The following is a 14,393-nucleotide window of genomic DNA, read 5'->3' as shown; positions in this document are numbered from 1 at the left end:
ACATCATAATTAAAATGCCAAGAGCAAAAGACAAAGAGAGAATCTTAAAAGCAGCAAGAGAAAGACAGTCAGTTACCTACAAGGGAATACCCATACGACTGTCAGCTGATTTCTCAACAGAAACTTTGCAGGCCAGAAGGGAGTGGCAAGAAATATTCAAAGTGATGAATACCAAGAACCTACAACCAAGATTACTTTATCCAGCGAAGCTATCATTCAGAATTGAAGGTCAGATAAAGAGCTTCACAGATAAGGAAAAGCTAAAGGAGTTCATCACCACCAAACCAGGATTATATGAAATGCTGAAAGGTATCCTTTAAGAAGAGGAAGAAGAAGAAAAAGGTAAAGATACAAATTATGAACAACAAATACACATCTATCAACAAGTGAATCTAAAAATCAAGTGAATAAATAATCTGATGAACAGAATAAACTGGTGATTATAATAGAATCAGGGACATAGAAAGGGAATGGACTGACTATTCTTGCGGGGCAAAGGGGTGTGGGAGATGCGGGAAGAGACTGGACAAAAATCGTGCACCTATGGATGAGGACAGTGGGTGGGGAGTGAGGGCTGAGGGTGGGGTGGGAACTGGGAGGAGGGGAATTATGAGGGGGAAAAAGAGGAACAAATGTAATAATCTGAACAATAAAGATTTAATTAAAAAAGATAAAAAAATAAAAGAAAATATTAGAATATAACATATTTTTAAAACTTGATTCATTCAGCAAATATTTTTAGTGCTTGTAATGTAGCTAGCACTGTGATAGGCACAAAGGCCATAGAGATAAAGACCTCTTTTCTGCCTTCAAGCTCTTGCTGACCTTTGGGAAAACCAGACCAACAAACAGATGAAAATCGTGTAGGAGCCACAGCAGGGCCAGGGGTCAGTGCAGGTACTGCCAAGAACCTAATGCACCTGAGGGTGGCAGGGGAAGTACCTCCAAGATTTGACTTTTCACTCAGAATTAGTGGAATGGAGGTGGTGACAGAGCTCGGCAAGGGAATACCTGAAAAGGGAGCATAAGGTTTGAGGGCAAGAGGGGCCTTGAACACGATGCTAACCATTGCAGAAATGCACCTCCCTGGCTAATAACTGATTCAAACTCCAGTTCAGAGCTGAGTAATTTACCTGAACCAGAAAAATTAATAGGAGCACAGCTAGGGCCCCACTGACAGGCCCTGAGAGGTATCTGGGCAATGAGTGCAAGACGAGATGCTGAGACCCAAACAGGACACGTCCAGTAAGCTCTTCATCTGCGCTAGCCAAAGGGCAGCCCCTAGCCATAAGTGGCTCTTTACATTTAAATGATTAAAGTTAAATAAACATTTTAAAAATGCAGTTCTTCACATACATGAGCCACATTTCAAGTACTCGATAATCACATGCTGGCTACCATTCCAGACAGTACCTCATCACAAAGTTCTTTTGGCTAGCACTACCCTAGGTATTTTTAAGTTTTCATTACTTTCAATTCATTAGACTTAGTAGTTCTAATGCCACAGGTGGCTCTTGTAGTTTTGCAGGCACAAGAGAAAAGTAATTGCTATTATAAGTTATATTGATGACATACAAAACAGCTCCTTCCCTGGTTAAAGCCAGGTGAATGGCGAGTTGGAAAGACCTAAAACAGTATCAGAGAGAAGGCATGAGAAACAAGAAAATGTACAAACAATATATACAGATACCAAGCTAACAATATTTCAAACTGGAATAAATAAATACTAGTAGCTAAACTACATAAATAGTTCTATTTGAATACATGAATTCATAATACATTAATTGAATACATTTGGCCTCTGATACTGGTGAAATCTCACTCTTATCTTTGATATTCACTTCCCAGATTTCTAGTGAGTCCCAAATTATGGCTGGGAATTGGGTTGCCTGGAATAAGGGGACAGTCTCATTCCTGGTTCATGTGGCAGAGCAGCTGGAGGAAATGGATTTGGAGATGACCTTACCTGTATTCCACTCATGGCGGCAGCTTCCCCAGGGAAGGTCGATGGTGAAGCTGCTAAAGAGGTAGAAGAGGGCCCAGGCCAGGACAATGATGTAGTAGGCATTGAGGAGGATGAGGATCATCTGGGAGGCATAGCCAATGCCTGGAGGGAAAGGGGCAGAATTGAGCCAGGGATAGTGGACAGATTTCTCACACACTGCCCACTGCTGCTTAGCAGAGGGTTTGGGCTCCACTGTCAGTGTCCTAAAACAAGAAGTGCTGGATATAAGCATAACCAATGAACACAGACACCAGGGGGGTGAGGGCATGAATAGGAGTGGGGGGGATTAAAGGGGAGGGGGTAAGGACACATTTGTAATACCTTAATCAATAAAGAAACAAAAAGAAGAAGAAGAAATGCTGGAGCCGTGGCTCCCAGCTCTCCTCTCCCTCCCCAGCAGGCAGGAGTGTGCTGCTCGCTCCAACAGCCCTGGTCAGAAGGGGACCTTTCTCCCGACTCTGCTGCCCTGCCTTGGCTTCCTGGGCACTGACATCTCTATTAGGTTCTGAAAGTTCACCAAGTCAAGGTTATTTTGTGAATGTGTAGACTAACTCCAAGATTCCAATAGTTAATGTTCCCCAGAATTAGTCTGATATATTTCTGAAATATAAAAGCATCTGTTAAGAGCAGGAACAGATAATTTTCATAGGAGAAAATACAAATAGATCCTCCCTAATAATTGCAGGTGTGCAAAATCAAACAAGACTGAGGTACCATTCTGCAACTACAGCCCGGGTGAAATTTTTTACAAATGATATAGCTCAATAATTTCCAAACTTGCCTGCATATTAGAATTACCTGGAGATACTTTAAAAATTCCAAAGCCTGGACCAGACCCCAGACAAATTAAATCATAATCTGGGGTGTGGTACAGGATGTTTTGAAGGTCCACAGGTGGTTCCAATATGTGGAGGAGTTTGGGAACCACACATAATTCAGAGTTATTAAAAATAGAGGGGAAAGATGCTTACTCATGTTTATCCACACTGTAAATCAGTATAACACTTCCACAGGACAATTTAATAAGCCAGGTTAAGAGACATCAGTTTGATCGTCCATTTGATCCAGTGATCCTAATCCTGCAAATTTATGCCAAAGAAATAATTCCCCAAAAAGGGGGTGGGAGAAATCTATGTCAACAAATACACATGATAGCAGAACTTAACAATTTTATAAGTAATTGAAAATAAGAAAAAGCCCAAAACAAAGAACTGTTAAGTAAATTACAATATATCTACTTGCTGAAAGTTTATAGAATCATTAAATGTTGTATATAAAATAGAAAATAAACTGAATGTAAAACAGAGCTATAAACTGTGTGTATTCCATGTTAATAGAGATGTAAACTCTATGTAGACAAAAATAAATACCCACCCCCCCAAACTGGAAACAATCCAAATATTCTTCAATGGGTGAATGGTTAAACTGTGATATATCCATACCATGGAATACTACTCAACAATGAAAAAGAATGAACTATTGATAAAAGAACAAGCTAGATGAATCTCAAGGGCATCATGCTGAGTGAAAAAGCCAGTCTCAAGAGGTTATATTTTTTATGTTTCCATCTATACAACATTCTCAAATTAGTGAGAGCAAATTAGTGGTTGCTTGAGGTTGGGGGCAGGGCGGGTGGGGTAATGTGACTATAGAGGAGGAGCACAACAGATCTTTGTGGCAATAGAATAGTTCTGTATCTTGATTGTCGTGTGGTTACACAAAGCTGCACACCAGAGTGATAAGATTACAGAGAATTATACAAATGAGTGCAAAGAAAACTGGTGAAATCTGAATAAGGTCTGTGGATAGTACCAATGTCAATTTCCAGTTTGTGATATTGTTCTATAGTTATGCAACACTAGAGGCCTAGTGCATGGATTCGTGCACCAGTGGGGTCCCTCGGCCTGGCCTGTGGGGACCAGGCAGAAACCAGCAGTCCGACATCCCCCGAGGGGTCCCGGATTGCGAGAGGGCACAGGCCAGGCTGAGGGACCCAGCCTGATCCTCACAGGCCAGGCCAAGGGACCCCACTGGTGCACGAATCCGTGCACCAGGCTTCTAGTGTGCATATAAGATCTTTGGTTAATCTCTTCCCATCCTCCCCCCTTCCCCCTTGCCCCTTCTTTCTGAGATTCATCAGTCTGTTCCATGTTTCCATGCCTGTGTGTTGAGCATCTGCCCCCTGGTGGTCAGTGCACATCATAGCTACTGGTTGAACGGTCAAACAGTCAAATGGTCACTTATGCTTTTATATATATACTAGAAGCTCGTTGCACGAAGATTCGTGCACTAGGCCTTCCTTCCCCTGGCTGCTGGCACCGGTTTTCCTCCAGCACCCGGGACCCAGGCCTTTGGTCCAGCCACAGCGAGGCTTGGCTTCTCCGCTGTGACCACAGCAAGGCTTGGCTTCTCTGCTGCAGCCGCAGTGGAGAAGCCAAGCCTCTTCAATCTTCAGTCTTCAGTCTTCAATCTTCACTCTTCACTCAGCCGAAGCCTTCAGTCTTCACTCTGTTCCTGCATATGCAAATTAACCGCCATCTTTGTTGGGTTAATTTGCATAGTTGCTCTGATTGGCTGGTGAGTGTAGCGGAGTGACACCTATTTGCATGTTTCTCTTTTATTAGTGTAGATAGATGTTACCATTGAGGAAAACTGCATGAAGTGTACAGACAACCTTTCTGTACTATATTCTTGCAACTTTCTGTGAATATATAATTATTTCAAAATAGAAACTTATGAAAATACTACATAAAAAGAAATATTGAAATAAAACACCCTAAATTTTAAATAGCTGTTGTGTCAAGATGGTAGACTTATTATAGCTTCCTATTTAAAATTCTCTTTTAAAATGTTTTATAATTGATTACATATATTTTGAAGATATAAAATAATTGTCATATATACTAGTATATATTTAAAATATATAACTAAAATAGCTTTGCACTCTACTTATTTAACCTAAAGCCTTTATTCCATCCTCATCACTATCTTCTCCATAGCTCAGTACTGGACCCATAAATGGAGGATTTAACATAACACACAGAATCTTATCTCAATCAGCATGGCTGCTAAACCACTCAGTCATTTCAAATAGCTTTATTATCCCCAATGCAGATACCCCGGAATCAGAACACAGCTACTCACCTTCAAAGATGGGGCAGATCTTCCTCCAAGCTGTGATGCCTCCTTGGCTAGTGTACTGGCCCAGCGCTGTCTCCAAAAGGAAGATAGGAATGCCACAGGTGAAAAGGAAGATGAGGTAGGGGATGAAAAAAGCACCTGTGGGTGGGAAACAGGCTGTCCATTACCTAGCACTAGCCTCCTGATGGTCCACATTCATCTTTTCCAGTTTCCACCCCATACTGCCCATCAGAATCCCAGGGTAGGGGGTCATGAAACACTGCAGGGGGCGTCTGTCTAGGTGTCTGGAACCATAGCAGAGATCTAGAGTCACCAAGTTATCTAGAATCTAATCAGTCCCTTTTTTTCACTTTGAAGTTTCAATCTATACCTACCAAGTTTTGCTCCCTGATCAACATCAATTATTACCTAAATAACACATAGCCTGTGGCAATAACAAGGGGTTCACTGAATGATGGATGTCCAGGAGCATTAATACAGCCCAGGGACTTTAATTATTTTCAAGAAAATGATTGCTCTTAGAGTTAAATAGGAACTTTAAGGGGGCTGAAATTACATTTCCCTTTAGTAGCCCTTTCTGCTTTTGTTTTCATAATCATTACATGAGAGAAGTCTACTGATGCTAGAAATGCTAACATTTTCTCCACCAGGGACTTTTATCATCTGGCAAAGTAGACAGGGGAGTTCATAGAGTACCAGAGAGGAGAGACCTGCACAGGGCAGGAGATCCAAATAGCTGCATAGGGTCCCCTTCTAGCTTTCAGCTGAGTACTGGTCAGCACTTATGTGTGAGGAAACCACCCAAGGAGAAGGGAGAAAAACATTCAAAAGATTGAGATTATGGTGCTCACACAGGGCTTGGAAGAGTGACTATTCCCACCAGCCACACTGGACAATCTCAGGACTCAAGGGCATTGGGAAGAGAAGGCATTTCCTCAGTTGTGGGCATAATTATTCCTAGATTGAGCACGACTCTAGTTCTGCCTAACAAATCTTAAAAGCAAAACCCAAAGGATCAAATAACTTCACTGATCCCAGAAAAAAAGCTCAAGAATATTTATAGAAATACAAAAATACTCAGCACCAGTAAGGCAAAATCACCAGGTCTGACATCCAAGCAAAAATTACCAGGTAAATATCACTCATAATTAGTAGATAGATCAATCAATTGAAGCCAATCCATGACTTGCACAGATGTTAGAATAAGTAGATGAGGACATTAAGATACCATAGTTATTATAATGGTGTTCCATGTGCTCAAAAAGTTAGAGAATAAAGATATTGAAAGATCCAAATCAAACTTCTAGAAATAAATCTCAAAATGCATGAGATGAAAAATACAATGGCCCTGGTCAGTGTTGCTAAGTGGTTAGTGTGTCATCCTGTGCATGGAAGGGTCACAGGTTCTATTCCCAGTTAGGGCACATACACAGGTTGCAGGTTGGATCCCTGATGGGGGCGCATGCATGAGGCAACTGATCGAAGTTTCTCTCTTTCCATCTCCCTCTGCCTTCTTCTCTCTCTCAAATCAATAAAAACATGTCCTCAGGTGAGGATTTTTTAAAAAGAAGAAAAATACAATTGATAGGCTTAATGGGAGATTAGACATAGCAGAACTTGACCCACAGAAGAAATTACCCTATATAATAAAAGCCCAGTGACTGAACTGCAGAACGACCAGAATGACCAGTTGACCTGTCGCTATGATGCACACTGACCACCAGGGGGCAGATGCTCAACCCAAGAGCTGCCCCCTAGTGGTCAGTGCACTCCCACAGTGGGAGCACTACTCAGCTGACCGGGATGAATAGCGCTCCCACAGTGGGCCAATCCCCACAGGCCACGCCTCCCACCAGTGCACGAATTCCGTGCACCAGGCCTCTAGTCCAAAATAAAACACAGGAAAAAGAGAATTAAAACAAACAAACCGGTGTCAGTGAACTGTGGGATAACTTTAAGCAGCCTACTATACTTATAATTGAAGCTCTGAAGGAGACAAAAGAGAGGGGCCAAAATTTTTTTGAAGAAATAATGGTTGAAACTTTTCCAAATTTGGTGAAAACTATAAATCCACAGGTCCAAGAAGCTCATTGAGCCCCTAAATAAGAAATATGAACATGGGACATTGTAGTCAAATTATTTAAACCAGCGATTAAGAGTTTTTAACAAGAAATCTTAAAAGGAACCAAAAGGGTGGGAGAACATATGCACAGAAGAACAAAGATAAGGAAGACATCCTATTTCTCATTGGAAGCAATGCAAGTGAGAAGGTGGTGATGAGGGAGCACATTTGTTAAAGCTCTAAAGGAAAAAAATTGTCAAGTTAGAATTCTATACCCAATAAATATACTGTTCAAAAGTGGAAATGAAGCAAATGCTTCCTAAGACATGCAAAACCAGAAAGACTCCATCACCAGTAAGCAGATCTGCACTAGAAGAAATGTTAAAGAAAGTCCTTCAGGCAGTGGGAAATGATGCCACATAGAAATATGAATCTACACAAAGGAATGATGAATATTAGAAATGCTTATATATAGGTAAATATATAAGAACTTTTTGCTATTATTCAAATCAATTTGATTAAACAAAAATAATAACAACATAATGGGGAGTTTATAACATATGGAAAAGTAAAGTGTATAACAAGAGCACAAAGGTCAGGAGAGAAATGGAAGTGTATTATTGTGAGATTCTTATTTATAAAGTGGTATATCGTTAGAAGGTAAACTGTGATAAGTTAAAGATGCATATTACAAAACCTAAAGCAATCACTAAACTAACACAACAAAGAGTGATAGCTAATAAGCCAACAAGGAAGAAAGTTGACAATAGAATAATAAAAAATATCTAATTAATCTAAAATAGCAATTTTCAACCAATGTGCCACAAGAATGTTTAAAATATGCAATACCTGACTATTTAGTCAGAGGCACTGACCTCTTTCCAGTTAGGTTGTCAAATAAAAAAAATGACAACAATAGCCATCTGTTGTAAATGAGTCAAGAGTATATTTATTTTGTCAGATCAACCAAAAATATACTTTTAAAAAATAATTTTTATTGATTTTCAGAGAGGAAGGGAGAGCGAGAGAGAAATAGAAAAACATCAATGATGAGAGAGAATCATTGATCAGCTGCCTCCTGCATGCCCCACACTGGGGATTGAGCCCGCAACCCAGGCATGTGCCCTTGACCAGAATTGAACCCAGGACCCTTCAGTCCATAGGCCAACGCTCTAGCCACCAAGCCAAACCAGGGCAAAAAATATAGTTTTTAGTGTGCTGAAGAATCTTAGTAATTACTTTATGTCTGCCATGAGATGACAAAGGTTGAAAATCACTGATCTAAAAGAAGGCAGAAAGAGAGGAAAAGGGAAAGAAAGGACTGGTAGCACAAATAGAAAACAAATAATAAAATGATAAATTTAAACTTAGCTAACAAATTGGTAATTACAAAATAGTTATGGAGATGCAATGCATAGCATAGGGAATGCAGTCAATAATATTGCAATAATTATGTATGGTGCCAGGTGTGCACTAAAATTATCAGGGGAATCACTTGATAATTTGTTTAACCACTGTGCTGTAAACCTGGAACTAAAATAAAATACTGTTGAGTGTAAACTGTAATTGAAAAAAACAAAATGTTTAAAAATTTAAACTTAGCTATATGGATAACTGCTTTTATTTATTTTATTTTATTTTTTATTTGGAAGGGAGGGAGAAAGAGAAACATTGACATGAGAGAGAGACACTGATTGATTGCCAGTGGAATCAAACCTGGGACCCTTCAGTCTCTGGAATGAAACTCTATCCACTAAGCCAAACTGGTCAGAGCTGGATAAGTGCATTTAAATGTATGTAGTCTAAGTATCCAAAATAAGTGGTAGAGATTGTCAGATTGTTTTTTAAAAAATCCTATATATTAAAAGCCTAATATGCTAAGTGTCTGACCATTAGTTTGACCAGTCGCTATGATGCACACTGACCACCAGGGGGCAGACATTCCGACTGGTAGGTTAGCTTACTGCTGGGGTCCAGCCGATCAGGACTGGGGAGACGGGCCAAACACGCCCTGGACGAATCCATCCACTGGGCCGGTTTCATTCTGATCCCCATAGGGGGCCGAGGGACCCTACCAGTGCACAAATTGATGCATCAGGCCTCTAGTTAATCAGTATACATAAAACCCTAAGCGACCAGTCGACCATCCGGCTGGTCGACTGTTTGACCAGCTGTTATGATGCGCACTGACCACCAGGGAGCAGATGCTCAACGTAGGAGCTGCCCCCTGGTGGTCAGTGCACTCCCACAGCGGGAGCACAGCTGAGCGAGCACAGTTGTGGTGGCGCAAGTCTCTCCCGCCTCCATGGTAGCACTACCCAGCAGTGGCAGCAGATGCAGTGGGGCCAGGATGAGCAGGCACAGCACTCACCTGGCCTGGGCTCAGGATCCTCCCTAGCTGCCTGCTGCTTTGTGCACTACTACATCCCCTGAGAGGTCCTGAATTGCGAGAGGGCACAGGCCAGGCTGAGGAACCCCACCAGTGCATGAATCCATGCACCAGGACTCTGGTAAATAAATAACTAGCAAGACTCAGCTATATGCTGCTTGGAAGAAATTCATTTTTTAAAATATATTTTTATTGATTTCAGAGAGGAAGGGGGAGGGAGAGAGATAGAAACATCAATGATGAGAGAAAATTATTGATCTGCTGCATCCTGCATGCACCACACTGGAGATTGAGCCCACAACCTGGGCATGTGCTTTGGTCAGGAATCAAATTGTGGCCTCCTGGTTCATAGATCAATGCTGAACCACTGAGCCACATCAGCCAGGCAGGATAAATGCATTTTAAATAGCAAGACATGAATAGGGAAAGAAACCAAGATGGCGGCATAGCTAAACACTGGAGATTGCTGCCTCGCACAACCACTTCAAAAATACAACTAAAGGACAGAACAGACAACATCCAGAACCACAGGAAGGCTGGCTGAGTGGAAATTCTACAACTAGAAGGAAAGAGAAAAGCATACCGAGACTCAGAGGAGGTCGGTGCAGGAGTAAAATACAGAGGTACAGAGGCGCATGCGGAGAGGGCTGGCGGCTAAGGACACTGTTGTCTTTTTCAATCAGGAGGGAGTCTCAAGCTCTGAGCTCCAGTTCCAGGCGAGTCTCTGGGGACCCAGACTCATACGGGAGAAACGGGACTGTCTGGCATTGGTGGGGTGCTTGCAGCAATTGCAAGCACACTGAGAAGCATGGCCTCTGAGGGCAGGACCGAGAGCAGCCATAACTGCTCCCTCTGCCCTGTTGATCCCCTGGGACCCCGCCCTGCCCAAGCCCTGTATGGAGGCTTTTGCATATGAAAGGCCTGGCCCTTTGCAATCTGATAATTACCTAACAAACTGCAGCTGGTCCAAGGCCCCAGGGCAACTTGCATTGAGTCAAAGCTGGCTCCTGCTGGATAGCCTCAGGCAGAGGCTAGATTAGCACCTCCTTAGAGATCCAGGAGCCAGTGTGCCCGGTGATCAGAGTGGGACCATCCAGACTGCAGCTCCTCAGATCCATAAAGGACACACTCAGGGGGCAGACTCAATGAGCACCAAAGCCCCACTGAAGCAAGTCATGCTCCATAAGGGTGTCTTCAGCACAGAAGTTCTCCCACCGTAGACACAGCTGATTCTCACAGCCAATTAGCCTGGAGGTCAATCCCTCCCAGTGTTACCTACAACAATCAAGGCTTAACTACAACAAGACTGTGCACAAAGCCCACAAGGGTGGCACCAAGAGTGTCCACCTCAGGTAATTGGAGAGGCTGAGCCACTGGGCCATATAGGACATCTAGCAAAGAAAGCCACTCTATTGACACAGTGAAGCATAAAAAAATGCGGAGACAAAGAAACAGGACACAAATGACAGAAATGGAGGAAAGCAAACTACTGGATATAGAGTTCAAAACCACACTTTTAAGGTTTTTCAAGAACTTTCTAGAAACTGCCGACAAACTTAATGAGACCCTCAAGAAATCTAATGAGACCCTTGAGGTTGTGATAAAGGACCAACTAGAAATTAAGCATACACTGACTGAAATAAAGAATATTATACAGACTCCCAACAGCAGACTAGAGGATTGCAAGAATCAAGTCAACGATTTGAAATACGAAGAAGCAAAAAACACCCAACTGGAAAAGCAAAATGAAAAAAGAATCCAAAAATACAAAGATACTGTAAGGAGCCTCTGGGACAGCTTCAAGCATACCAACATCAGAATTATAGGGGTGCCAGAAGATGAGAGAGAGCAAGATATTGAAAACCTATTTGAAGAAATAATGACAGAAAACTTCCCCTACCTGGTGAAAGAAATAGACTTCCAAGTCCAGGAAGCGCAGAGGACCCCAAACAAAAGGAATCCAAAGAGGACCACACCAAGACACATCATAATTAAAATGCCAAGAGCAAAAGACAAAGAGAGAATCTTAAAAGCAGCAAGAGAAAGACAGTCAGTTACCTACAAGGGAGTACCCATACGACTGTCAGCTGATTTCTCAACAGAAACTTTGCAGGCCAGAAGGGAGTGGCAAGAAATATTCAAAGTGATGAATACCAAGAACCTACAACCAAGATTACTTTATCCAGCAAAGCTATCATTTAGAATTGAAGGTCAGATAAAGAGCTTCACAGATAAGGAAAAGCTAAAGGAGTTCATCACCACTAAACCAGTATTATGTAAAATGCTGAAAGGTATCCTTTAAGAAGAGGAAGAAGAAGAAAAAGGTAAAGATACAAATTATGAACAACAAATACACATCTATCAACAAGTGAATCTAAAAATCAAGTGAATAAATAATCTGATGAACAGAATAAACTGGTGATTATAATAGAATCAGGGGCATAGAAAGGGAGTGGACTGTCTATTTGGGGGGGGAAAGGGGTGTGGGGGATGCGGGAAGAGACTGAACAAAAATAGTGCACCTATGGATGAGGACAGTGTGGGGAGAGGGCAGAGGGTGGGGTGGGATCCAGGTGGAGGGGAGCTATGGGGGGGAAAAGAGGAACAACTGTAATAATCTGAACAATAAAGATTTAATTTTTAAAAATAAAAATTAAAAAAAAATTAAAAAAGACATGAATAGGTTCAAAGTAAAAGGGTGGGAAAATATTTGCTAGGCTAATCCTCACCAAAAGCAAGCTGGAGTGTTTATATTAATATAACATAATATAGATTTTGGAGCAAAGACTATTACCAGAGGTAAAGAAGGTCTTCTCATAATGATAAAGAGGTAGATTAATCAAGAAGACATTACAATCCTAAATGTATATGTACCTAATAACAGAGCTTCAAAATACATGAAGCAAAAATGCTATAACTACAGGGAAAAATAAATAATTCCTAATTAAAGTCCAAAATTTCAGTATCTCTCTCTAAATAATTGATAGAAACAAGTAGATAGAAAATCAATAGGAATATGAAATATTTGAAAACCACATCAACCAACTTGGCCTACTTGACATTTATAAAACACTATCCAACAACAGCATGATTGCCAAGTACCCCTGAAATAGTTACCAAGATAGACCATATTCTGGGCCACAAAACAAATCTCAATAAGTTTCAAAGGATTCAAGTCATACAAAGTATGTTCTCTGTCTAAATTAGGAGTCAATAAGACAAATGGAAATTTCCCCAATATTTAGAAATGAGGTAACACACTTCTAAAAGGAAAAAACATTTTAAGTCAAATGACTTAACCTTAATATGCAAATAGACCAAATAGACCGAATGAAGGAACAACTGAACAAACAACGGGTCACTATGACTTGCGCTGACCACCAGAGGGTGCGCGCGGAACATGGCAGGCATCGGCCGCAGCAGGATTGTGGAGCAGGTGAGAGGGGGTGCCAGACCAAGGTGGGGTAGCAGTCGTTGTCATAGGGGCAAGCCTCTGGTGGTTACTGAAAATTCTTTGCTCCTGTGAGCCATAGTCCCGAGCTGCACTCACACCTGCTGCCAGTGCCGTCAGCGGGTGCGAGCGGCTGCTGGCCCCAATCATCTCTCAGGGCTTCTCTACCTCCCCCTGCTCCCGAGGAGCAATCAGGGCCAGCAGCCGCTGGTCTCACCCACTGCCAGCGCTAGCCTCACTCACACCCACAGCTGGCTCCAGAGCCGCTGTTCACACTGGCTGCTGGCACCAGCCCAATTGCTCCGCACATCAGTGGGTGTGAGCAGGGCCAGTGCTGTCAGTGTGTGGGAGTGGTGGCAGTGGGAGCAGGGCTGCCAGCAGATACGGGACCAGGGGCCACAGCAGGAGGAGCACGGCGGAGGTGTGGAGAATGGGCCGAGACCCGCCCCTTTACCCATTGCAGCCTCACAACACACAATTCCTTTCAAGGTGCACGAATTCATGCACTGGGCCCCTAGTCTATGTACAAAGTCCTTTGGAATCTAAAATAGTCTAACTTGCCCTAGCCAGTTTGGCTCAGTGGATAGAGCATCGGCCTGCAGACTGAAGGGTCCCAGGTTCAGTTCTGGCCAAGGGCACATGCCTGTGCTCTAGGCTCGATCCCCAGTAGGGGGCATGAAGGAGACAGCCAATCAATAATTCTCATCATTGATGTTTCTATCTCTCTATCCCTCTCTGAAATCAATAAAAATATATTTAAAAAACAAAGTAGTCAATCTCATAGAAACAGAGAGTAGAACGGTGGTTACCAGAGGCTGAGAAAGGGGGAAACAGAGAGCCAGGCATTGGTCAAAGGGTACAAAGTTTCAGTTATGCAAAATGAGTAAGTCCTAGACATCTGCTATATACCATAGTGCCTATAGTTAACAATATTGCATTTTTTCCTTAAAAATTTACCAAGAAAGTAAATCTTATGTTGTGTTCTTATCACCAAAAAAAAAGGGGGGGGGGATTAAAGGAGGGCAGATAGGGCCTGGCCGGGTGGCTCAGTTACTTGGAGCATCATCCCGTGCACCAAAAGGTTTTGGGTTCACTTCCCAGTCAGGGCACATTCCTAGGTTGTGGGTTCAATGCCTGGTACAGGGTGCATATGGGAAGCAACCAATCGATGTTTCTCTCTTACAACCATGTTTTTCTATCTTCCTTCTTCCCTCTAAAAATTAATTAAAAACAAAACCTATCCTTAGGTGAGGCTAAAAATAATAGGGCAAACAGAAACTTTTGGAGATGATAGATATTACCTCCAAACTCAGTGGTGTACATTAAATATGCACAGCTTTTTTTG

General features: G+C 42.1%; 1 protein-coding gene across 2 annotated transcripts in view; it reads right to left on the bottom strand.

The window, feature by feature from the left end:
- SLC6A13 (solute carrier family 6 member 13) overlaps positions 1-14,393 on the bottom strand; it is a gene marked incomplete at its 5' end in the record, with an annotated part of 49,863 nt that overhangs the window by 20,896 nt on the left and 14,574 nt on the right. The window contains 2 exons of one of the 2 annotated variants that reach the window (XM_081083659.1): positions 1,967-2,107; positions 5,150-5,284. The exons of the other annotated variant lie outside the window; for it this stretch is intronic. Of the exons in view, the coding sequence (XP_080939785.1) occupies positions 1,967-2,107; positions 5,150-5,284 (276 nt within the window). The remainder of the gene's footprint in view (positions 1-1,966; positions 2,108-5,149; positions 5,285-14,393) is intronic. 2 annotated transcript variants of the gene reach the window in all.

Source organism: Myotis nattereri (assembly GCF_964212035.1).
Source record: "Myotis nattereri genome assembly, chromosome: 2".
Classification (NCBI taxonomy): domain Eukaryota; kingdom Metazoa; phylum Chordata; class Mammalia; order Chiroptera; family Vespertilionidae; genus Myotis; species Myotis nattereri.
This window is presented reverse-complemented; position numbering and strand designations above follow the sequence as displayed.